Consider the following 27,499-nt stretch of genomic DNA (forward strand, 5'->3'; position numbering starts at 1 on the left):
TATTCAACAATTCAACATAATTTTTTCAATTTGGGATTAACTATTAACCATAGAAAATAGAAAATTTAGAGTAATTTAGTATTATGAACATTAATTATGTATTGTGAAATAACCTAAAATCATAATGTAATTTATTTTTAAAGAAATAATCAAGCATTATTGTTAATTATGAAATAACCTAAAATTATAATGCATTTTATTTTAAAAAAACAATCAATCATTAACATTAATAAATAGAAACTATCGTCAAAATATTTTGATTAAAAATATGAGGGATTAATTACTATTCATTATTAATAATATATCGATTATATTAAAAAATAAAAATATAATTATCCACATATATATATATATATAAATGAATTTAAAAAATAAAGATGGTTAAGTAATTAAGATTTTTTTGAAATAAATAATAAAAAAAACAAATGTTATAAACTGTATTCTTTCAAAAAATAATTCTTATAGAAATAAATGTTAAATAAGAGAAATTCTAAAAACATATATTAAATTATAACTAAATTTTGTATATTTTATTTTAAACATAATACAAAAATTTAATTTAAATTTATTTTTTTAAAATTTTAGCCTTTCTCCTAAATACAACCTTTCAGATGTTATAGTAACGTAAGTCAGGTATAGAAGTGTGGTATATTCTCACCTACAAATTCAAAAGAGATTCTCGCTAGATCTATGGATGCTTTACACATTATACAGGGAAAGAAATCAAAGGATAACATCTATATCATCGTATACATACGGCGGATGAAATTAATTAATATTATTGTAATTTCTATAGTAAAAGTTTTAATTAATTAGGAGCTTCCAGTAGATGATCAAAAGAATTATTTTTCCCCCGTAATTAACATGCATGAATATGTAGCTAATTCTTAGAAGAAGGGGTAAATATATATAATAATTTATGTATATATTCTTTGTCAATAATTTTATGTAAATTGTGTGTAATATGAATGTAATAAATTATATTAGATTCATATATATGTAAGTTTGAATAAAAGCTGATAAAATATAAAAAAATTAATGTATTAATAAATTATTTAGCATTTATTAATGGTTAATATTATTTATCTATTTATATACTAAATTAATGCCTGACTTTGTATCAAGTAACTCATTTTAGTCTTTAAAATTAAATATCATGCACCAAATTAGTCCTAATATTTCATATTAACAATTTAATGGACAAATCCAAAAATATCTATACGATAATGTCCTAATATTTTAGCATACTGTAAATTATATTATAATTTTATATATTATATTATAACTTTAAATCAACTCCTTAAACACATAAAGTACAGATGACAAAAGAGAATATTACAAATAAAATTATAATAAGATTATTTAAAAATACCGTAAAAAAGATACATATCTTTTGTTAATCAAAAGTTAGAAGAAAAAAAATATACGCCTAATAATGGAGCAACTAAAATAGATAAAAATTTTTAAAAAATATAAAAAAATAAAATATATAAGTAGAAACAAAATAAAAAAATTAAATAAATTACAAAAATTGTACCCTAAATACAAGAGAGAGAAAGAGAGAAAGAGAGAAAGAGAAAAAAGAGAGAAGGGAGAATGAATGAGTAAAAAACATATTATGATCTCGTATAAATAGATGACATTGAAAAAAATAAACTAATTAAATTAATTCATGCATTTCGTTATCATAGTTATTATTTACTAAAATAATTTGATAGTTACTTCAATCAAATCAAATCAAATAATTAATATAATTAACTAAATTAATTAATTGATATAATTAATTATAAATAATTAATTTATATAAATTATAATAAATTGTGAGATTTGAATGTCTAATCAAATTAATTAATTGATATTATTCATTAGTTATAATTAATTTGCTTTACATAATTAAAAGAAATAAATCAAAAAACACTCTCAGAAGCATGCCACGTCAGCTCCATCATTAAATACAGAAATCCGATTTTTATATAATAGAATAGATAGATAAATTAGTGTGCTTAAATTATATTAAATAGTTTATTATTAATTTTAAGAGTAGTTAATAAAAATTAAACTCTGAAAAGTTTATTAATTTCTTCTAAACATGGAAATTTTACGCTAACTTTTTATGAAATATTAAAATGTTACCTAAATCATAATAAGGTTTTTTTTCTTAATATTTTTTGTATGATTAACCAAAAGAATAAATTATTTCTGATTAATCATTTCTTAATATTTTTTAATATCTGTACCGCTAACCTTTTATGGAGTATTCGATGATTAATTATTTTTGTTGCATTTATGTTATGTTTAACCTAACTCCCATTTTTCGCTAAAGAAAATAAATCGTTAACATTTCTAATTTATTGTATAAATATTATGTTAACATCAGGTGCAAACGTAGGGATTAAATATCCTAGTTTAACATAATAATATAAAGAAAAATGTTAAAAGATTATTAGAATTAATTATTTTTGGTTATCAGTTAGTTATTAATATTTAAAAGTATGAGATAAAATATATTATTAAATTAAATTAACAGTCAAATGATAGTTAAAAATAATAAATTTTAATAATTTCTAATATTTCTCTAATATAAACTTGTGTTAAGAATATATATGTTAGAGAAAAACTCTAATGACTCCTGACAATTATCTCAAAAGACAATGAAGTTCTTGACAAAAAAAATATCCAATTCGACTCCTAAATTTTATTTTTATGGGATTGATTAGTCCTATATTAAAAAAAGTCAATATTATTTTTTTTTACAAAAATTAATCAGTAAAAAAAAATCAGAAGCCGAATTGAGTATTTTTTTGTCAAAAGACGGGGTGAAAATTGAATCACACGGGGTGCACGGGAGTTGATAGGCTGTGTTTTGAAACAACTCCGAGAGGAACAAAACCAAGAGGCACATTGAACATGGAGCAAAGGAAACACAGTTCTATATATGAAAATTGACCGTTAGCTTTCTCTCCGTACAATTTCTACTCGTTCATCTTTCTGCCTAGTCTTATGAGTAATTTAGGGAGAACGGAATATACTCCGGTCGACCACCAACCAACGGAACAAGAACAAGACCTCCTCCAACGCAGTGTAAAAAAGGTCAGATAAGGTAATGAAGGTTTCACTGGAACTACTGCGCTCATCCCTCGGGTAGAAGACTGGATGCAGGAGGAGCCAGAACAAGCAAGGAAAACATATGCAAGCATGGTCAGGGGCTCATCCAGAGTAGGCGAAGCTGACCCCATAAAAGATGATCCTTTGGAAGATGAAGACAATAGAATGGACAGCAAGGAGAAAGAAGCCCCAACACCTGCAAAAGACGAGTCAAATGAGAACTAGAGTAACATAGAGAAGTCAGATATCACAGTGCAAGATATGGGAGAGGAACTATTTAACATCGTCATAAGTGAAAAGGTTGAAAGAGAACTATGGAAGCCATGGTGGAGATCACTAATTGTTAAACTACTAGGAAGAAAGATAAGTTATCCTGTCATGAAAAGAAGGCTTGAGATCATGTGGGGCAGATTTGGAGGTATTGATGTTATCGACTTGGGAAACGATTTCTACCTCGTCAAGTTTTATGCTCAAGAAGACCTCGACCACGCTCTTCTTGACGGACCATGGAAAATATATGATCACTACCTAGCAGTCAGGCTCTGGGAACCAAACTTTAATCCACTTTTAACTTTTATAGACAAGATAACAGCATGGATCAGACTTCCCGGCCTGCCCATAGAGCTGTACAATGATAAAATTTTGAAAAAAAAACAGGGGATCTGATTGGCAAGACATGCAAAGTTGACTATAACACTTTCGATCTATGCAGGGGTAAGTTTGCTAGATTATGTGTGGAAGTTGATCTAACCAAACCACTCTTGGAAGTATACATGATCAATGGTAAATTTTATCAGATTGAATACGAAGGAATACATCAGTTATGCTTCCTGTGTGGGAAAATAGACCATGAGCAAAAACAATGCACCCTAGGAAAAGAGATAGACTCAGAGAGAGGGCAGCACATACAGGTGAGAGACGAGAACCATAAAGAAACAAGCATGCAGCAAGCTGAAGGGCAAAACACTCATGGAATGGATGCAAAGGTAGAGGAAGCAAGAAGAAAAGAGAAGGGCAAAGAAACAATACAACACACCAGCAATAACTTTGGTCCATGGATGATTGTCCAAAAACAAAGAAGATCTAGGAGAGCCAACAGAGGAAGGAAACAAAAACGGTAAAGGCACAAGCAAAGCAGCAGAAAAGGAGAAGAAAAATGAAAATTCATCCAGATTCAAGGTGCTAAAAGTAGAGGAGACCCAACAAGAAGAGGAAGAACTACAACAAAGGGAGGAAGAAATAGATACTAACAAGCAAACTACACACAAAGCAGCCCCACAGAAAAACAAAGGGAAAAATCAAATGCAATAGAACCAGAAAAAACTAAAGAAAAACAACAACAACGGGTCTCTCACTCAGAACTTACCTAAACAAATAGCACAAAGTAAAGGGAAAGCAATAGGATCATACAAAGCAATTAAGATTACACAAGGAAAGACCTCCAGCCACAACCAAGAAAGACCAGTAGAGAAAACACACAGAAAAAACTGGAATGAGACAAATGATGACACACAAAGTACTGAACTAGAGGAGATACAATGCACAGAATTAAATCATAATTTTATGGAAGAAGGGAGACCTCCAGATCCAGAAAAATCATATTGAAACCAGGAGGATAGCATGGAGACAGAGATGCAAAAAGAGATTGAAAACCTAATAGAAGGTGTGGACTTCGAAACACCATCTATTAGTGAGCCCAAAGACAATGAAGCCGTAGACATGCAAGTACAATAAACACCCCATGAATATGTTTATCCTATCCTGGAATGTTAGAGGGGCGGCTAGTAGCGCTTTTAGACGCACTTTCAAAGAGTTACTTAAACAATACAAGGCTGATATAGTGGTACTCATGGAAACCAGAATAAGTGGAGATAACGCTAGAAATGCTATTAGAAACATGGGATTCAATCACTTCATTATAGAAGAAGCACAGGGTTTCGCTGGGGGTATATGGATTTGTTGGAACAATGACAACTTGAAGATAACCAAGCTGGAATCTCACTCTTAATACATTCACACCAAAATTGAGGCTCCGTACAAGGAGGAGTGTTATCTTATTGCTGTTTATGTGAGCCCTCAAGCTCAGAATCGCAGATTCCTTTGGCCCCTCCTCCAAAATATTGCAAATAGATTAGACAAGACGTGGTTTCTCACTGGGGACTTTAATGAGCTCAAGGATCCAACTGAAAAGAAAAGAGGGGGTGATACAAATAACAGAGTTTGTAAAAAATTTAAGGAATGGATTAATCACTGTGGTCTTATTGACCTCGGTTTTGTTGGGACACGATTCACATGGCACTACAACAAATATGGCCTTTAGCAATGTCAAATTTTGCAACGCCTTAAAACCGTTCTCTTAGATAGGTTTAGACAATGGTTTTTTAAAGTGTTACTGTTGAATTCAATTTTTTATCAATATACAGCAACAAATTAAAACTGTTCTCTTTGACTATTTTAAAGAACGATTTTATAACCGTTACCATGATTTGCATTTAAGCAACGGTTTTTTATTGTTGTTTAAAGAATTATACAAAAGAAACGTATTAAAACCTTTGCCGAAATGCTACACTTTAAAACCGTTCTATTAGATGGTCTTAAACAACGGTTTTTACAGTGTTGCTGTTGAAGTTCATTTTTTCATTACGCTATAGTAACAAAATAAAACCGTTCTCTTTGACTATTTTAAAGAACGGTTTTACAACCATTACAACAATTGTTTATAAAACAACTATTTTTTAATATTATTTAAATAATTATACAAATTAAACAATACCAATAAAAATAATTTCAGATAATCATATAAATATAAACTATTTTTTCTATAAATACTAAATTTATAAAATACTCAAAAATTATTGTTATAAATAAATAATAAATATTATTTTTAAAAAAATAAAATTAAAATAAATTTATAATAAATATTATATATTATTATTATTATAAATATATAAAAAATATTATATTTTGAAAACATAAAGTTAAAATAAATTTATAATAAATATTATATATTTTTATTATAAATATATAACAAATATTAATATAAAAAATAAAATTAAAATAATTTTAGAATAAATATTATATATCCATTGAATAAATATTTTACTTTATAATTTTATTAAAATCTTTATATTATCTTTAATTTTTTTTTTCTTAACCCTGACTCTATAACCTAATTTCCAAATTAACCATACATAAACTTAAAGAAAAGAAAAGAAACAAGAGAAAAGGGAGCTCGAAGGGGGGAAACCAGAAGGGCGAAGAAACAGAGAAGAAGAGAGGGAAGAGATGGAAGGGACGGCGCCAGCAAGGGTTCCACCATTGTCGCTGTCGCCGTCGCCGTCGCCGTCGCCGTCGCCGTCGCCGTAGAGTGGAGGTGGAGGAGTGACACACAGAGAGAGAGAGAGAGTCTGACGTGAGGGAGAAGAGAACGCGAGAACTAGGGAAGGAGGGAGGCTCTATTCCGCGTCGCCATTCCTTCACGCCGCCGAAGGAGGTCACGTCACCGTCAGATCTGAAGCCGAGGAGCCGAACGCCGTCGAAGCCGCACCGTCGCGTCACCGTGGCTGTGCCTCCGTCGAACCCGTCATACCGCCGCTGCCATGATGTCATTGCTGTCGCGAGGGAGAAGAGATGCGTGAGGAAGGAAGCTCGTAGGGGAGAAAAAAGACGCCGCCTGTGCTGCCAGCTCGATCGCGTCTGATCTCCACTGTCGCCGTCGAAGGTCCGTCGCCGAGGACGTGGAGAGGAGCCGCCGTTCATACTTGTCGCCACCAAAAGAGGAGCCGCTGCCGCCATCGATTGTCACTGGAGAACACACCGTACCGCCGTGCCTCTGGTCGCCGGAATCACGGACCGGAGAGAAGGGGGCTGCCTCTCCTGTTGCTGCTGCCTCGTTCTTTTATTGTAAGCCATCTCTGTTTTGAATTCCATTGAATTCATTTTTGTTTTTGATTCCATTGAGTTTGAATTCTCCATTTTGCTGCAACCATGGTCACTGTTGTTGGAGTTTAATTGATTTGGTTTCTGTTTTGATTTGAATTTTGATTTGGTATAATGCTGCCTGTTTTGGTCACTGCTTCTCTGAGTTTAAATGATGGGTTCTCTCAGTGATAATATTCTAGGTGATTGAGTGATGCAACTTTTATGTAAATTAAGATTTATGACACTCCCTGTAAACATAGAGATGGATTATCACACTTCACCACCCTAAAGATACTGTAAACATGGAGATGGATTATAACTGGTGACTATTTCCTTATGAGGAGTAACATTCTAGAGTTATGCATGAGTTATAGAGTTCATGAGTACATGCAATCCATCTTTTTGATTTTGTAGCACTATGCTTTTGCTATATTTCAATGTCAGACTTAATTTGATACCCTGAACAAGCTGCTCTTACATTGTATTTTTATTGTTGCTATACTGTGCATTATTTCTACTATTATTTTTGCTTTGTATATGACTAATATATGACCTGTTTTCACATTAAGATTGGTGTATTAGTACTTCTATTGATTAGGCACATCTTATTAAAAGATGGGAATTTTTTTTCTGCTTTTTGCAATAGGTGTGGAACATGGAAAGGAGATAAACTCTGCAGTAGTTACAGACAAGTGCGGTACTGCTCTGAGAAACACCAGGTAGCCGAATTGTTTAGATGTTTTATTTAGTCTTCTTTCCACAAATTTTATCCTAATAGTTATCTTTTGTTTTCCTCATCCCCTCTCTCTATTAGTAAACATTATTAGCATTAGGCTTAGTATTATATTTAATTTGCTAACTTTTTTGTTCACTGGAAAATCATTATGAAGGTGAGGGAGAACTTAGTATTATATTTAATTCTGCTTCACTGCTTCTACCTCGCTGCTTCTGCTTCACTGCCTTAGCTGATTGTGGGTTGTCATCTGTGGTAAGTGGTCTTTTTCTGATTTTCTTTTGTTTAGTTAGGGCGTGTTTGGGTGTTGGCCATTTTTGTTGGAGTTAAGAAGAAGAAAGGAAAGCGGTGTGTGAGTTTCTGCTTTTGTGTTTGCTTCAGTCCTTTGAATAGTGATTAGAGTTTGGATTATGAGATGAGACATGATTAACTGATTATGGTGTTGCGATTAGGGAGCAGAATAAAGTATGGGAATGTGGGATTTGCTAATCTTTTGCTGTTGCTTTTGTTCACTAAATTACTATTTGGAAATGTTGTTGCTTTTGTTCACTAAATTATTATTTGGGGGCGGCAGGGCGGGGGTTGAAAAAGAGTGTTCGGTGAGCATGATGATGAAAATGGTTGTATGTGAGGACATGGCTTTTTGTTATTTTCATTAATAAGCACGATTAATTTACTTGAATTGATTAATTTGAGCTAGGCTTTCAATAAAATCAAGACTCAAGTTAAATAGCAAAACCCGAACAAGAAAATCAAGACTCAAGTGTTAAATAGTTAGTTTTCTTATAGCAGTTGTGAGAGTCTGTGACTTTTACTTGGTGCACTAGGCTATAAATAACTCTCTCTCTCTCTCTCTCTCTCTCTCTCTCTCTCTCTCTCTCTATATATGTCATTGAGTTGTAATTGCTGTGATTTTTCTATAAATAACTCTCTCTACGCAGCTGGAATAAATCATTAGCAATAGTGAAATTATGGAATTTTATTCATCTGGCTAAATGGATGAAGCAGTTTTTTTTTTTTCAATTAAATGTATATAAATCGATAAGAGGGATGGTATATAATGCTAAAAATATTAATGTTTTAGTCTCTTTGAATATATTATGGTAATTTTTGTAACACCCTAACTACCAAAGCTCACGCTTCCGGCTGCGCAACTCTGATAGCTCGGGCATTACGACGACACTTATACTATTTAATACTAAAATATGAGCCTGTTTAAAACTTTAAACCGTGATACCGCTCCCAAAAATACTTTCGTTCGATAACGTACATCTATAAATACCATACAACTTACAACAACTCATAAAGAGTACATCCATATATATATACATAAATACATATAAATAACTTTACAAGCATTAACCAATACAATTCCTATCCCTCTTACAGATTATATCAAGATAAAGGCGAGGGTACAATAAACCATAACTAAAACAATACAGAGCATCACAACAACAATTAAATAAGCTCTTCGTAACTTCTGCGCCCATATCCTGAAAGGGGAAAAATGTAGGGGGGTGAGAACATCATCCTCGAAAGGGTTCTCAGTAGAGGGTTTTTGGGAATTACTGTAATAGGATACATGAAGATAAACCGTACCAGTGATTAATAACCGTCTTATGCCTCTTTTCAAAAACAACGGTTTACAATAAAAGAGGAATCGGAAATCTTTTCTGAAAGAGGAACAGTTCAATTCTCAAAAACTCAAAAGCCTTTCAAAACGGTTTATCTATGCTGAACCAAAATAGCCTTTCACGCATTTCCAAACCATAACCACAATACCGAAACCAACCATCGGTCCATCTCAATTCAACCACGGCCCTAGGCCCAAACAATCCAACCAACAACCAATCACCACAATCCAACAGAGTCCCAGATGCAAACACAGGAAGGAAGTTCAAGCACAAACAAACAGTTATTACAAGTAGAACAGTTAGCAATTAATCACATAGGCAAACCAAGTATAATATGCACACCCAAACAATGTCACATAAATGCATATGATGCATGCCTGTCCCTAGTGGCTGATGATATCATCTGTCGGTTATAGAGCCAACCCGACAAGTCCTGGTAGCTAACCATTGGACTGTCCCTCTGTCGTGCATCCCTAACTCGAGTTATACTTATCATAAACTTGATCATAATCATGATCCATATCCATCACCCTTACTGGTGAATATTTATCCATCACCATCACTGGTGAATATTCATGGGGGCGAGCTCATCCGGGACTTTCACAGTGCCCGGCCACACTTACGACATAGGGTCAACAGAGTATCAAGTCTCAACCTGGAGCACGTGGTGGCTAGCCACTGCTACTACCCAGGGAAACTCGTATCTCAGATAGTGGAAGTGCAACATTCACATTTATCAATGATTCAGCATAAACATGCAATCAATCTCATCCATGGATCAACATCCATCTCAGCCATCCGGCTCACGGTTCATTCTAGAACCAGCCAATATTCATATCATACACAGCCATTCCGGCTCACGGTTCAATCCAGAACCAATCAGTATGTATAAACATACACAGCCATTCCGGCTCTCAATAAAACAACACTTCCACATTCAAAATCATCAAATTCATGAAATCGGCATTTAAGCCATAAATCATTTTCTCGACTCATTTCACTTTGAAATCAAGTTTCAACTCTTTTCAGCCTTGGCTTTAAAGATCTCATTTCTCAAATCATCTCAGGCTCATAAGCCACTTTTACTCAAGGTAAATTCTCCTTTCAAAACAATGCCACTCTCGGCATCTTCTTTCCAAAACTTCCATAATCATGGCAAGTTAAAAGCCTCTTTGAGATATTCAAAATCACCCATCCAACAATGGGATTTTATAACAAAAGTTTCTCGGCAGAGTCCCAAGTCTTTAGGGGAGAATAACATATCTCATTTCACCAAATTCCTTTAAAATCATTAAAACATTGGCTTTCTGATTTGAGTAAGAAAATAGGATCTAAGCCAAACCGAGTCACGTAATCTTCACTTCTTTCAAAACCATTTCCTTTACTTAAACAAAACCGGCTTCAATTCCATAACTAAATCTGAAGCGTTTCAAACTGATAAGAGAATCATCTTTGTTGTGTTAAACTAGAGTTCAAAAGATACTTTGAATCTTATTTAAAACGTCAAAATAATGAGGCTCATCAATCGAAATCCAATTCCTTTTAAAATCACGAAAACTCTCCCAAGGGACAATCTTTGTGTTTAATAGAGAAAAATATAAACCCGTTTTACCTTTTAAAACAGCCTCAAAGCAAAATTCTCTTTCAAATGACTTGTACCCAAAGACATACTGTTCTTCTTGGAAAATAAGGATAAATCATGATTCTCTTTTCAATAATTCTTTCAAAGCATAACTTCATTGCTTTCTTAATTGTTCTAAGTAAAGGTAATAAAGAAGCCATAATTTCACAATCCTCAAAATAGATAGGAAAGGCATTAAACTCAAAATTCCCCAATTAACATTTCAAATAAGGACTCGGATTCTATAGAAATTTCGGCAGCACCTCCCCTAAAACTTGGACTTTTGCCACCCGGTTCGGGTCCCAACTAAACCGTTTCTCATTCCTTTTCAACAGCTCAAAACCAGAAATCAATTCAAAAGCAAGCTAAATCCAACAGTCGCCTCAGTGGCATATCTCAAGGAAGCCATTTCAAAAATCAACTCAATATCAACCGATTTAACTCATTTCTAAAGCTTTAAAGAATCGGTTCAGCAATAAATCATTTATTAAAACCAAATCAATTAAAGCAACCCAGGCTGAATTTCAAGAGTATTCTATCTTTCACATCATCAAAATAATTGACTCAATTCAAACCAATCCTCAACGGATTAAACTCATTTCAAATCTTTAAAGAATCAACTTCAAACATTACATTTCACAATCCACACAACAATTCGGCCAAACCAATATCCATAGTCATTCGAGTCAATCAAATAATACATAAGGCAGATACAATCACCAAATACACAATATCTCACATCAGTACCCATATGTAATAATTCCAATAATAAACTATAGTTTTTGGAAAGCGCCCCTACCTCAAAACGCAATTCCATAATCCAAACGCCTCATCAAGTCCTTTCCGCCTCAACCCGAACTGACGGCAACCAAAACCTCAGCTCACAGCCACGTTCACAATAACCATAGCAACACTAATCGCAACATACAATAATCAGGACTCTATCCCTCGTTACCAAAATTCATATTCATTAACCAAACAAAACGAAATACTAACGCGAGGCTTTCTGAAACATACTTATCGAAACGAAGAAGGAACGGCTGAACCGAACAGCGGCGGTCTCTGAACCGGTTCGGCGGCAGCCCGGCAGCCACCTCAAGCGACAGCAGCGACCGGACTCCGGCGTTGGTAACTGAAACCCACATACAGAGGTGATAAAGCTTCCGGAATCTTAAACGAATGAAAACCAAATTCAAAGCCCTTACCGGTAGAGTTTTCCGGCGACGGCAGAAGTAGCCAGAGGCTCCGGCGGCGGTCCTGGAAGTCACAGAACCACTCCCGGCGGTCAGTATCACAGAGACGCAGCTCCCTTGTCCGGCAGCGGCACCTGCGACGGCCTGAACACTCTTCTGGCTGCATTTCAGCTTGCCATCACCTGCAGCGGCGAGCTCAGATGGTGGCAGACACAACCTTCCTCCTTACTCGTTCCGATCTCCCTCTCTCCAGCGGCAACAAGGGAATGGCAGATCTTTCACAACGGCGGCGGCAAGCTCGCGGCAACAGCCGGCGACGAGCAGACCGGCTACTAGGCGGCGCGACCCTTTCCCCCATCGCGGCTCTCTCCTTCGCCTCAAATCTGCTCTGCGACGGCGCAAGGACGGCGGCGCAGCTGGATTGGGTGCGGCGGTTCCAACAGAGACGAGTTCCTCCGGCTCGTGCAGCAGCGTCGTTGGGAGAAGCAGCGGCGACAGTGCGGCCTCAGGGGGACGGCGACGCCTCCCTCCGCGGATCCTCTCTCTCCATCACATCTCTCTTCAACTGGCGGCGATGAAGGTGATCGGCATGGTGACGGGCTCGGCGGCTGCGTCGCTCTCCTCCCCTCCCCCACCGGCGAACTCTTTCCTTCTTCCCCCTCTATTTCGTTTTCTTTCTCCCCTTGGGTCTCACTGTGTGCGTGTGTTTGTGTTCATCTGCGCAGCAAAGAGGATGAAGGAGAGACTGTTGGCTGCGCAGCATGAAGAGAAGGGTTTTTGGGGATGGTGTATCAAAATTAGGGTTAGGGTTAAGCTAGGGGTAGTTTTGTAATTTCACATAAATTGAGGATAATATAATAATTGAAACCCAATTTAAATCCAACACTAATTATGTATAGAAAATACTATTTGCTCACCAATTTCACAAATTATTTTCAATAAAATATCCAAATCAAATAATTAGGAGTAATATAATTAAATTCTTTATTTTCCAAAGTAGCAGTATTAATATTGAAAATATTAATTATTTAATTCAAATCATATAGAAATCCTTATTATTTCACAACTACCAATTTTATACTCTGAATATAGAAAATAATCCAATAATTGTGAAATTGGATAATAATCATAACTTATCTCAAATCCCATAAATCAAAACTTGCCTTAATTATCTTTAATAAAATGATTTCCGAAATTAAGGCTATAAATAACAATATGATTTGAGACTTGATCAAAATAAGACTTTTCAAAGTTCTGGGTCTTACATTCTACCCACCTTATAAAAATTTTCGTCCTCGAAAATTGATACAAAACGAAAGAAATTTCATAACAGTTCACCTTTGAACACATTTAAGAAAGAAGCAAAAATATCTCAACATATAAACATATATACGATTTTCAAATACTTGGATGGTTGTATGCATAAAGATACAAAGGCAGGAGTGTGATTGTAAAGCAAACGTTATAAGATAGGCTCAATGTACAAGGTCATATGACCTCAATGTTTCACAAAACTTGAGGTGCCAAAATAGGGTGCCAAATAAGATAGGCGTTCACAAAGCAAAGATGACATGGTTCAAACATGTGATAGTAAAGCAAGGCATCGAAGGCTATAAAACATGATGGGGTTAAAACGACGTGCTTAACATCCGCACACTAATCTCATATCAACCTCAAGGCTTCAACTTTCCAACTCCGTCAAGCACTTTTCAACCTCATAGCCAAACATAAGCCTAACACCCGCAAGCTCGTTTGCAAGGGATAAAACACCCACAACTCATCATAACGTTACACACCTACCGCTTTACCTTCCATATATACATATCACGTCTTAAAGAACTAACGCATCGCGTTACTATATCTACAGATCGCACGTGATATCAAAACAATTCTCGAGTCTACTCAGAAGAATACGAGGTCTTAAAAATAGAGACAAATGTCAAGGACAATACTCATAGATTTGAAGGAATATATCCAATTCCAGATGAACAAGGATGTTCAAACAATGAAGTTTGCTAGAAATAGATCAATAGGAAGAAAACCAGCGCACCAGTTTGAAACAAACTCAAGCCAAGTCGAAGAAGTATAAGGTTTACACAAGAGAATATTTCAAACCCAAGGCAAAGCTCACAGAACTCAAGAGCACAATTACAAATACTTTCGAATACATTGTTCATGAAGGAACCGAAACTTGCGGAAAAACCACTTCGCAGTCTAAAAGAATGGTTAAGTGACAAACATTCTCCAAGAGAATAACAAAAGCATAATCGTGGCTTTACTTCAATACAATTTCATGTTGAAGTAAATCATGTAGAGTTTTAAAAACAAAATGCACACAAGTTTCGCTAAGAGCTAAAATATTTCCTCAAATATTTTAGAAAGATAATTAGGTGCACAACTTAACCAAAAGTAATTCATAAAACTCGGAAGAGAAATCAGATGCTTGTTCAAAAATTCCCAAAGTTCATATTCAAACAAGCGTGTATAACATTCATAGCAAGGGTGAAAGAGGAAGTCAAACTCTTTTTAGAAAAGAAATTTCGAGCTAAAAATTTGCTTACCATCTGGTAAGGAAATAGGTGGTGCGTTACAAACAAACCAATTTCCACTAAACAAGGGAGCTTTCCAAAACCTCATTTAAAATAGCGCTTGCCAACTTTGAATTAACTTCGTCAAAATTGAACAATGGTTTCAATCTCAATCAAGCAACAGAAAATAAATTCCGTTTAATATTTCTTCAAAGAGAATTCAAAATTCTTTTAAAAGGTTCAAAATAAGACTCCAAAAGTGTTCTTGAAATCACCAACTCAGAAGAACATTCAAGAAGTTTAAGATGCACTAAAAAGGAGTCAAGCCTTGCAAGAAAGGATCTTAATTTAAAGTAGTTCAAACAAGTTCCACTAGACATGAAACATTAAACAAGTTTTAAATTGATCCAAAAGAATACAAAAGTCATAGAAAAAGACAACTCAATCATTTGTAATTTCTCAATGAAAATTCTTTGACTAAAAACTCTTGTAGAGATAATGAGAGAATAAACGATGCACTAATTTGAAACGAATCAAACTAACTCATATAAGAATGAGATTCACAAGAGAGGACAAACCAAGATCAATGGTAATGTTCACAAGATGTAAAAGATTAGTTAAAAACAGAATCACGCATGACATTCATAGAGGTGAAAAGCTTAAGAAGGAGCGAGTCTGATTACAAGAAGAAAGCTATGAGTCCAATATTTTCAAAAGAACAACAATATCATAAACCATGTAGTAGGCTAAATCAAACTCAAATCAAAATGAATTAAGTAAAGTTTATCAAATGAAACTCAACCGGGATAAAAGCGAGAAATCCCCTTTCTTTCCAGAATTTTGAAAAATACCCCAAATACATAATCAAATGAAGATGTACATTGGAACTATTGTAAAATTACTAGAAAGTCAAATCTACTTTTAAAGTAAGTGCAATTCCGTAAACCAGTAAAAGTACAGGCGAGGTATTAGAAAGAAATAGTTGTTAAACTGTATAAATAATCTCAAAGTCTCATATATAGAAAAGTATATATCTAATCAACAGCAATTTATAAAATCTCAAAATTGGCTGTGATCACTGTCAAGTAAGAGAAAAACTGAATCAACAATTTCTCAAAGAATGGACTCAGAATCAGGAGTTAAAAATGCACAGCGCTTTAAGACAAGTTCAAGGCTATATCAATGAATACAGGAATAAAAAAGAACTCAAACAGAGGAAGGTAGATGCAACAAGGATCTCAAACAAGCATATGCACTTAAGATCAAACAAGAATGCCTGTGGATAGAGGAATAAAGTTTAAAAATCAAACTACTCCTCAAAAGGATCAGCAATCAAGAACTTCAAGTTAGGACATGAAAGAACAGGACGGCTCAAATGAAATTCAAGACACAAAACTGAATAGCCTCGAGAAATAGTTTCTAGCGTTCTCAAAACCCGTGATTCGCTTTACTCAAGACTCGTCTATCATCTATGATAACCCATTAGCGCTTTCATATACAAAATTCACTAGTATTAAGCCGGCCAAACTTAATACAAAGAATTTTGCAATGCAAGACTAACATCGTTAATCAATAGACCGTCATGTGCATCAAGCTCTAATTCTCGTCATTCGACAAGACCTAATACATGACAAACGCTCAGAGTATGCAATTGAAGCATAGTTGGTCCATTCCTCAGGCTCTACAGGAAGGACTGCTCTGATACCATAATGTAACACCCTAACTACCAAAGCTCACGCTTCCGGCTGCGCAACTCTGATAGCTCGGGCATTACGACGACACTTATACTATTTAATACTAAAATATGAGCCTGTTTAAAACTTTAAACCGTGATACCGCTCCCAAAAATACTTTCGTTCGATAACGTACATCTATAAATACCATACAACTTACAACAACTCATAAAGAGTACATCCATATATATATACATAAATACATATAAATAACTTTACAAGCATTAACCAATACAATTCCTATCCCTCTTACAGATTATATCAAGATAAAGGCGAGGGTACAATAAACCATAACTAAAACAATACAGAGCATCACAACAACAATTAAATAAGCTCTTCGTAACTTCTGCGCCCATATCCTGAAAGGGGAAAAATGTAGGGGGGTGAGAACATCATCCTCGAAAGGGTTCTCAGTAGAGGGTTTTTGGGAATTACTGTAATAGGATACATGAAGATAAACCGTACCAGTGATTAATAACCGTCTTATGCCTCTTTTCAAAAACAACGGTTTACAATAAAAGAGGAATCGGAAATCTTTTCTGAAAGAGGAACAGTTCAATTCTCAAAAACTCAAAAGCCTTTCAAAACGGTTTATCTATGCTGAACCAAAATAGCCTTTCACGCATTTCCAAACCATAACCACAATACCGAAACCAACCATCGGTCCATCTCAATTCAACCACGGCCCTAGGCCCAAACAATCCAACCAACAACCAATCACCACAATCCAACAGAGTCCCAGATGCAAACACAGGAAGGAAGTTCAAGCACAAACAAACAGTTATTACAAGTAGAACAGTTAGCAATTAATCACATAGGCAAACCAAGTATAATATGCACACCCAAACAATGTCACATAAATGCATATGATGCATGCCTGTCCCTAGTGGCTGATGATATCATCTGTCGGTTATAGAGCCAACCCGACAAGTCCTGGTAGCTAACCATTGGACTGTCCCTCTGTCGTGCATCCCCAACTCGAGTTATACTTATCATAAACTTGATCATAATCATGATCCATATCCATCACCCTTACTGGTGAATATTTATCCATCACCATCACTGGTGAATATTCATGGGGGCGAGCTCATCCGGGACTTTCACAGTGCCCGGCCACACTTACGACATAGGGTCAACAGAGTATCAAGTCTCAACCTGGAGCACGTGGTGGCTAGCCACTGCTACTACCCAGGGAAACTCGTATCTCAGATAGTGGAAGTGCAACATTCACATTTATCAATGATTCAGCATAAACATGCAATCAATCTCATCCATGGATCAACATCCATCTCAGCCATCCGGCTCACGGTTCATTCTAGAACCAGCCAATATTCATATCATACACAGCCATTCCGGCTCACGGTTCAATCCAGAACCAATCAGTATGTATAAACATACACAGCCATTCCGGCTCTCAATAAAACAACACTTCCACATTCAAAATCATCAAATTCATGAAATCGGCATTTAAGCCATAAATCATTTTCTCGACTCATTTCACTTTGAAATCAAGTTTCAACTCTTTTCAGCCTTGGCTTTAAAGATCTCATTTCTCAAATCATCTCAGGCTCATAAGCCACTTTTACTCAAGGTAAATTCTCCTTTCAAAACAATGCCACTCTCGGCATCTTCTTTCCAAAACTTCCATAATCATGGCAAGTTAAAAGCCTCTTTGAGATATTCAAAATCACCCATCCAACAATGGGATTTTATAACAAAAGTTTCTCGGCAGAGTCCCAAGTCTTTAGGGGAGAATAACATATCTCATTTCACCAAATTCCTTTAAAATCATTAAAACATTGGCTTTCTGATTTGAGTAAGAAAATAGGATCTAAGCCAAACCGAGTCACGTAATCTTCACTTCTTTCAAAACCATTTCCTTTACTTAAACAAAACCGGCTTCAATTCCATAACTAAATCTGAAGCGTTTCAAACTGATAAGAGAATCATCTTTGTTGTGTTAAACTAGAGTTCAAAAGATACTTTGAATCTTATTTAAAACGTCAAAATAATGAGGCTCATCAATCGAAATCCAATTCCTTTTAAAATCACGAAAACTCTCCCAAGGGACAATCTTTGTGTTTAATAGAGAAAAACATAAACCCGTTTTACCTTTTAAAACAGCCTCAAAGCAAAATTCTCTTTCAAATGACTTGTACCCAAAGACATACTGTTCTTCTTGGAAAATAAGGATAAATCATGATTCTCTTTTCAATAATTCTTTCAAAGCATAACTTCATTGCTTTCTTAATTGTTCTAAGTAAAGGTAATAAAGAAGCCATAATTTCACAATCCTCAAAATAGATAGGAAAGGCATTAAACTCAAAATTCCCCAATTAACATTTCAAATAAGGACTCGGATTCTATAGAAATTTCGGCAGCACCTCCCCTAAAACTTGGACTTTTGCCACCCGGTTCGGGTCCCAACTAAACCGTTTCTCATTCCTTTTCAACAGCTCAAAACCAGAAATCAATTCAAAAGCAAGCTAAATCCAACAGTCGCCTCAGTGGCATATCTCAAGGAAGCCATTTCAAAAATCAACTCAATATCAACCGATTTAACTCATTTCTAAAGCTTTAAAGAATCGGTTCAGCAATAAATCATTTATTAAAACCAAATCAATTAAAGCAACCCAGGCTGAATTTCAAGAGTATTCTATCTTTCACATCATCAAAATAATTGACTCAATTCAAACCAATCCTCAACGGATTAAACTCATTTCAAATCTTTAAAGAATCAACTTCAAACATTACATTTCACAATCCACACAACAATTCGGCCAAACCAATATCCATAGTCATTCGAGTCAATCAAATAATACATAAGGCAGATACAATCACCAAATACACAATATCTCACATCAGTACCCATATGTAATAATTCCAATAATAAACTATAGTTTTTGGAAAGCGCCCCTACCTCAAAACGCAATTCCATAATCCAAACGCCTCATCAAGTCCTTTCCGCCTCAACCCGAACTGACGGCAACCAAAACCTCAGCTCACAGCCACGTTCACAATAACCATAGCAACACTAATCGCAACATACAATAATCAGGACTCTATCCCTCGTTACCAAAATTCATATTCATTAACCAAACAAAACGAAATACTAACGCGAGGCTTTCTGAAACATACTTATCGAAACGAAGAAGGAACGGCTGAACCGAACAGCGGCGGTCTCTGAACCGGTTCGGCGGCAGCCCGGCAGCCACCTCAAGCGACAGCAGCGACCGGACTCCGGCGTTGGTAACTGAAACCCACATACAGAGGTGATAAAGCTTCCGGAATCTTAAACGAATGAAAACCAAATTCAAAGCCCTTACCGGTAGAGTTTTCCGGCGACGGCAGAAGTAGCCAGAGGCTCCGGCGGCGGTCCTGGAAGTCACAGAACCACTCCCGGCGGTCAGTATCACAGAGACGCAGCTCCCTTGTCCGGCAGCGGCACCTGCGACGGCCTGAACACTCTTCTGGCTGCATTTCAGCTTGCCATCACCTGCAGCGGCGAGCTCAGATGGTGGCAGACACAACCTTCCTCCTTACTCGTTCCGATCTCCCTCTCTCCAGCGGCAACAAGGGAATGGCAGATCTTTCACAACGGCGGCGGCAAGCTCGCGGCAACAGCCGGCGACGAGCAGACCGGCTACTAGGCGGCGCGACCCTTTCCCCCATCGCGGCTCTCTCCTTCGCCTCAAATCTGCTCTGCGACGGCGCAAGGACGGCGGCGCAGCTGGATTGGGTGCGGCGGTTCCAACAGAGACGAGTTCCTCCGGCTCGTGCAGCAGCGTCGTTGGGAGAAGCAGCGGCGACAGTGCGGCCTCAGGGGGACGGCGACGCCTCCCTCCGCGGATCCTCTCTCTCCATCACATCTCTCTTCAACTGGCGGCGATGAAGGTGATCGGCATGGTGACGGGCTCGGCGGCTGCGTCGCTCTCCTCCCCTCCCCCACCGGCGAACTCTTTCCTTCTTCCCCCTCTATTTCGTTTTCTTTCTCCCCTTGGGTCTCACTGTGTGCGTGTGTTTGTGTTCATCTGCGCAGCAAAGAGGATGAAGGAGAGACTGTTGGCTGCGCAGCATGAAGAGAAGGGTTTTTGGGGATGGTGTATCAAAATTAGGGTTAGGGTTAAGCTAGGGGTAGTTTTGTAATTTCACATAAATTGAGGATAATATAATAATTGAAACCCAATTTAAATCCAACACTAATTATGTATAGAAAATACTATTTGCTCACCAATTTCACAAATTATTTTCAATAAAATATCCAAATCAAATAATTAGGAGTAATATAATTAAATCCTTTATTTTCCAAAGTAGCAGTATTAATATTGAAAATATTAATTATTTAATTCAAATCATATAGAAATCCTTATTATTTCACAACTACCAATTTTATACTCTGAATATAGAAAATAATCCAATAATTGTGAAATTGGATAATAATCATAACTTATCTCAAATCCCATAAATCAAAACTTGCCTTAATTATCTTTAATAAAATGATTTCCGAAATTAAGGCTATAAATAACAATATGATTTGAGACTTGATCAAAATAAGACTTTTCAAAGTTCTGGGTCTTACAATTTTAATTATTCTCTTTGTATAGAGACAACCGTGAAGAAAACATGAGGACCTACACAATGGTTGAAGATTCATGCAAGATAGTTGGAAGATAGAGAAGAAATTACTCTAAATATTGAAGGAGAGAGAATTGGTCCTACTGATGAAGTTGTAAACAACTTGAGCAAATTGGGCATAGTGGCAAGGAATTCATATGTTTGTCCATTAATTTTTACAAACTGGAAGGGGATTAAAGATAAAGAAGCTATTTGGGAATATGTTCAAGTGAGAATATTAGTCTTGTTTCTTTTAGAAACATAAGGAAATGTACACATTTTATTCTTATTAGCAAATAATATGTGATTGTGGATCTTATAACAATTTTTATAAGTCAAATTTGATGGAAATGTTCAATTATTTTTCTTTAGTGACTTTATTCAAGTAGTTTAGATTATTTATTGACACTAATAATTAAAAAAAAATTGAAATTAAAACCGTTGCCAAAAAGACACCAATGGTAATGCTTTAAAACCGTTGTCTTAGAAGACTATAAAATGGCAATGGTATTAAAACCGTTGCCAAAAAATGACACCAACGATAACGCTTTAAAACCGTTGGCTTTGTGAATAATAAAACTACAACAGTTTAAAACCGTTGCCTATTCAGTTATGGTTTTAAACCGTTGGAGCATGAAAGAGAACAGTTTAAAACCGTTGCTTATAGAGTAACGGTTCGAAACCGTTGTTTAAAATTTTCTTTCAAAACCGTTGTCTATGCCAGTAACTTTGGCAACGGTTTTTTTGTTATCGTTGCCTTAGGTAAAAAACCGTTGCCTTTGATCATTGGCAACGGCCGCATATACCACAGGTCAAAAACCGTTGCCAAAGCGTTGCTTAAAGCTTTAGGAACGGTTTTTCAATCTACGGCAACGGTTTTTGACCATTGCGAAAATCCTTATTTGTTGTAATGTGGAGAGGACCAAAGCGTGAATGACAAGACAGAATGCTAAAAAGACTTGATAGAGCGCTGGCCAATTCAAAATGGAACTTAACCTATCAGAATGCTACGGTCCAGGTCCTTCCTAGGATTAATTCGGACCACCACCCCTTGCTCATATCAGACGGAGGAGAAAGCAGTAGAAGAGGAGATAGACCGTTCAGATTCGAACTTAAGTGGTCTACCCACACAGATTATGAGAACATCCTGCAGCAACACTGGGACGAGGAAATGTCACTCCCGAGTAGCCTGAACAATGTTCGGGAGGGGCTAATAAAATGGAATAAAGAAGTCTTTGGTAATATATTTAGAAAGAAAAGGAGAATCTTGAATAGACTGACAGGAATTCAGAGGCACCATTCCTACGGAAACAACCCCTTCTTGGAACAACTTGAATCCTCCCTTCAAAGGGAGCTGAATGAGGTACTCGATAAGGAGGAAATATTTTGGCTTCAAAAGTCCAGAGAACAGTGGATCACAGAAGGAGATAGAAATACAAAATTTTATCACAACAAGACTATTATCAGAAGAAGAAAAAATAAAATCCTGAAACTAAGAGACCAACAGGGACATTGGATTGAGGAAGAAACACATTTGAAAAAGCACATTGAAGAATACTTCATAAAGCTCTACAAAGAAGAGGTAAATAGTGTTCCTTTTGATTTAACTAACATATCACTACCTAATTTGGAACCATCTACCTGCAGGATCTTGGAAACTACCCCTACAGATCAGGTAATCAAGGATGCACTTCAAAGTATAGGTTCCCTAAAAGCACCAGGAGAAGATGGTTTTCCAGCTGTATTTTATAAAAACAATTGAAGCCTACTACGTAAGAAGACGTATGAACACATCAGAAGCTGCTGGAACAACTCGGACCTAATCAAAGTATCCAATTCTACTTTGTTGGCCCTCATTCCAAAAAATCAACATCCGGAATTGATATCTCAATTTAGACCGATAGCTCTCTGCAACGTTTAGTACAAGATCCTCACCAAGATCATAGTTCAAAGATTAAAACCAATACTAAATGATAGGATCTCCCCCCACCAATCCAGCTTCATTCCGAGAAGAAACATGCAAGACAACATAATGATAGCTAAAGAAATTATGCACTCGATGAGAAAGATGAGAGGAAAAAAGGCTATATGGCAATTAAAATTGACTTTGAAAAGGCTTATGATAGAATCAGCTGGGACTTCATCAACCGAAGACTACTGGAATTTAATCTTCCAACAAAATTGATAAACATCATCATGAATGGAGTAAGATCAGTGAGCTACAAGGTTCTTTGGAATGGAAACAAGCTGCGTAGCTTCTCCCCTACTAGAGGAGTTCGACAAGGAGATCCGATTTTGCCCTATCTTTTTGTGATATGTATGGATAAACTATCCCAATACATAGAACAAGAAGTAGGAAAAGGAAATTGGAATCCCATTAGAGTGGGAAGAGACGGACCGGAAGTTTCACATTTGATGTTTTCAGATGATTTGTTGCTTTTTACAGAGGCTTCCCCCCAGCAAATCAGTAATATTAAGGAGATTCTAAGACTCTTTCATCAGGCAGCAGGCATAAAGGTCAACCAAGCTAAATCATCTATAGTGTTCTCAAAAAATGTCATAGCCCAAACAAAGAATGAAATTCTAAGAAGATCCGAGTTCAAGGAAAGCAATGCCCTAGGACGTTACCTTGGAGCGCTCATAAACAACAACAGAAGAGGAAAAGATAATTCCAAAATAATCATTGAGAGAGTTCAAACAAGTTAAAGGGTTGGAAAAGCAAATGCCTATCCCTAGCTGGTAGAATTACTCTTGCCCAATCTGTCATAAGCCCAACCGTTAATTTTGAGATGCAACATGGAAGAATCCCAAGGGGTGTATGCCTTGAAATTGAAAAACTACAAAGAGACTTCATCCGGGGTGATAATGAGAATCAAAGAAAGTTGCACCACATCAACTGGAAGACACTATGTGCGCCTAAACATGATGGAGGCCTTGGTCTAAGAAAGCTAAAATCAATGAATGACGCCTTCCTATTGAAAATCCTATGGCAACTCAGAGAAAGACCTAACACTCTCTGCTCAAAAGTCATATCTTATAAACATTGCAATGGTAATATTCATACAGCCCAACCAGTAGCAAGAAGCTCAGACTCACCTCTTTGGAAGGAATTGGTCAAATTATGGCCAACATACAAGGAGAATACCATCTGCATTATAGGAAATGGCTTGTCTACAAATTTATGGCTTGATCCTTGGGTTGAAGAGACAGCAAACCTGTTAAGTGAAACAATGCAGAATATTACTGATCTTGAAAGCACTGTATGGGAATGGACAGACAATGAAGAAAACTGGGATAATAACAAACTGAGGAGATTTCTACCTGAAGAAGTTGTACACAAGATAACAGCCACCCTCCCACCTGCTGAGGAACATGGAGATGACAGAATAGGCTAGAGACACTCCGAGGATGGAAATTTCATGGTAGGAGCAACCTACAAAGCTCTGAAAAATTGATCAAAACCATAACAGAATACCTGGAGCAAACTATGAAAATGGGAAGGCCCACAAAAGGCCAACAACCTTCAGAAATGGATTCACATAAACTTCAACAACAACCTGGGAGCAAACCAAAATATGAACTGGATAGATATGTTCAATATTGCTTGCTGGAGCTTCTGGAGATGGCAAAATCGGGAGGTGCATGAAACTGGTTACCAAAGACCGCCGGAAACACACATGGAGATCTTGAAAGGAGTAGAGACATGCCGAGAAGCTTTCAAGAAGAGAAGAAGAATAATGCAAGCTCATCGAAGAGAAGAAATAGCCATTAGATGGAACCCTACCCCTATTGATTGGATTACCTTGAATTTGGATGAGGCCATGGAAAGGGGAACGGGGAGAGCAGGCTGTGGTGGACTCTTAAGGGATGGGAGGGGAAAATGGATTGGTGGGTTTTCCTATTTCATTGGGCGCTGTGTCAGCATATAAGGCTGAGTTGTGGGGAGTTGCCAAAGGCTTGGAGATAGCCTGGACTATGGGAATCAGAAAATTGGTGGTGGAATGTGACTCACAAGTAGTAATTTCAACTTTGAATGGGCAAAAAGATCTCAACAGACATCCAAATGCTCTGATTAGAAACATTAATATTTGGAGACAGAAGAATTGAAAAATTTGTTTTGTAAATATTTATAGAGAAGAAAATAGATGTGCTGATTGTCTTGCTCTTAAAAATTTAGATTTACAGTTAGGCCTTCACTTTTGAGACACACCTTCTAGAGAAGTGATTAGTCTTTTAGCTGATGATAAACAAGAAGTCTCTATACCCCGCTTAGTTTGTACTTAGTCTCTTTTTTTTGGGCAGTTTAGCCCGACACAAAACCAAAAAAAAAAAAAAAAGGAAACACAGTTCTTCATGACTTTTATAGAATAAGACCCTACATTGATTGTTCGTTTTAGTGAGCATGGTCAAACTAGAACACACCTTCACTGAACCCTAAACAACAGCAAAGACAAAACCACAAAAATTGAAAGACAAGTAAAATTAAAAGTTCACATATGCCTAATCAGTCTGACATAGTTAGGAAAGAAGTATTGCCTCCTATCCTGCTAAACAGACACCGCAATCTGACCTTTACCATAATCGGAGTTGGAAGAAACGTATTCTGCGCTGACAAGGTATACGAGAAACTCTGTCCCTAATCCTCTTCGGTTCGCCCGCCTCCGACGCCGACGAATACCTCCTCTGCTCCTCTTAGGAACGCAACCCTTCAAAGCAGGCGACGAACGCCGCTGCTCCTCTACGGCACAGCTCCCGCCGACGACTGCACGCCGGAAATCGCCCACTGCCTTACGCGACTTAGCCACCAACAACACATGGAACACTAGTTTATCCTCGATGGTTCACACTACCACTTTTCCAATATTGCATTGCTTCTCCATCCAATCGTGCTTCCAACTTGCCCAATCTTGCTGACTTTGAAAGTTGGAAATTTACAGATTTGTCTCAAATAATTTGTCCTATGTTTAACTTGTTAATAACTATTGTTTAAAGATCCAAAAATGTTACCGTGAATCATTAGCTGAGTTACAGTCGTTAATAAGGTTACACTATCATTCATTCAAGTCAATCGCTGCCACATGTCCAATTCAGATTTGTTCTTCACCCTTAGCCACCCAACTATTTCAGCCACAAGAGACATCCCCTTTTAAATAATATTCATGTCATATGATAATGTAATATTGCAAGATATTTTTAGTCGATAGACTGATCTGGCCAATCGATTTTTGCGTTCCGTGCGATGCATGAATCTTCTGTTAGTTACTTACTATAGGGTGAATTGTTAGCCTTAACCGAGATCTACTTTCCATCGTCATATAAGTAACAAGTCCTAAATTAATAAACGAAAAATGAATTAACATAAGGTAATGCTAGGTAGACAAAAAAAACAGGCAGAATTTGTCTTATTTAGCATTAATTAATTGTCGCAACAATTAATGAATGCTAAAGCAAGTTATGGCTGTTTTTTGCTGATTTTTTTTTGTTACCAAACATTTCCGATTAACATATCACTACAAGTGCAAGAGTAGCCATTATGGAAGATGAGGATGCTAAACAATATATCAGTTGGCATTTATTTGAGGCACAAATAAAACACAAACAATAATTATACTTGTGACACCTGATGAATTTTCCTTGCATGGCAAGTTACTAGCTCTTGCACTAATCTTCAGACTCATTTGCACCACCAGCTTCAGGGTCATATGCATCTTCTACAGAGTTAAAAAACTCTGCCATTTTTTCTGAGACAGATTTCAAGCTTGGCTCCACAGAACTCTCATCTCCCCCATAATCATCATCCCCTTCTAAGATCAAATGAATTCCAGAATCTTTCAGCACCAACCTCTTATCTACGAGAGGGTTTCTTGTAGTCACACATAATGTACCTCCATCTCTCATAAAATGCACTAATGGATGAAAATCTGCAAAGCGACACATATGCATGTGTTCTTGGTTTGTTTTTGGCACCCCATGTAGGTATACTGAAGTACTATATGAAGACCCTGGGATGCCCTCTGATGCTGAGACTGACCAAAATAATAACTAATTGATTTGTTTTAAAATGTTTCTTATATCTTTTATGTCAAATTTTTTGTCTTTTGCATAGGTGATTGTAAAGCTGTCAATATTTTGTTGAAATTAGATGCCAACTATAATGTATATTGGTGTTGCTTACAAGCCTTTTATTCATACATGATGTTTGCTCGTGTATTATCAACCTCAGAATATGACATAATATTTTCCTCAAATTTAAAGTTTATTGTTTAGTTTCATGAACGGTGAACTTTGAGTTATAGTCAATTATGTTCAGATTATATGACAAATCATTATTTATTTCTTATTTATTTTTGTGGTCTTGATCAAAAGTTGATTCTCTTTGCTAAAGTTGGAGCTTGTATTCAAAGATTAGATTAGGTG

General features: G+C 36.4%; 3 protein-coding genes and 1 long non-coding RNA gene across 4 annotated transcripts; 1 reads left to right on the forward strand and 3 right to left on the reverse strand.

Annotated features, from left to right (window-relative positions):
* Positions 1-2,901: 2,901 nt before the first annotated feature.
* Positions 2,902-25,923, reverse strand: LOC140179648 (uncharacterized). Its single transcript, XM_072219004.1, has 4 exons — positions 25,653-25,923; positions 24,404-24,515; positions 24,179-24,297; positions 2,902-3,301 (listed from the first exon to the last, which is right to left on the reverse strand). The coding sequence occupies exons 2-4, from the start codon at positions 24,454-24,456 to the stop codon at positions 2,973-2,975; spliced, it is 501 nt and encodes a 166-aa protein (XP_072075105.1). The 5' UTR covers positions 24,457-24,515; positions 25,653-25,923; the 3' UTR covers positions 2,902-2,972.
* LOC112750132 (uncharacterized) lies at positions 6,258-8,754 on the forward strand. Its single transcript, XR_003175377.2, has 3 exons — positions 6,258-7,008; positions 7,673-7,745; positions 7,917-8,754. It is a non-coding gene; the product is annotated as an uncharacterized lncRNA (long non-coding RNA).
* LOC112748249 (uncharacterized) lies at positions 9,080-12,512 on the reverse strand. The gene is made up of 4 exons (XM_025796459.3): positions 12,220-12,512; positions 12,032-12,146; positions 11,814-11,927; positions 9,080-9,252 (listed from the first exon to the last, which is right to left on the reverse strand). Exons 1-3 carry the CDS (start codon positions 12,371-12,373, stop codon positions 11,891-11,893), a joined length of 306 nt encoding a protein of 101 aa, XP_025652244.1. The 5' UTR covers positions 12,374-12,512; the 3' UTR covers positions 9,080-9,252; positions 11,814-11,890.
* LOC112750133 (uncharacterized) lies at positions 16,595-20,087 on the reverse strand. Its single transcript, XM_072219003.1, has 4 exons — positions 19,795-20,087; positions 19,607-19,721; positions 19,389-19,502; positions 16,595-16,827 (listed from the first exon to the last, which is right to left on the reverse strand). The coding sequence occupies exons 1-3, from the start codon at positions 19,946-19,948 to the stop codon at positions 19,466-19,468; spliced, it is 306 nt and encodes a 101-aa protein (XP_072075104.1). The 5' UTR covers positions 19,949-20,087; the 3' UTR covers positions 16,595-16,827; positions 19,389-19,465.
* Positions 25,924-27,499: the final 1,576 nt, after the last annotated feature.

Source organism: Arachis hypogaea, chromosome 15, assembly GCF_003086295.3.
Source record: "Arachis hypogaea cultivar Tifrunner chromosome 15, arahy.Tifrunner.gnm2.J5K5, whole genome shotgun sequence".
Taxonomy (NCBI): Eukaryota; Viridiplantae; Streptophyta; class Magnoliopsida; order Fabales; family Fabaceae; genus Arachis; species Arachis hypogaea.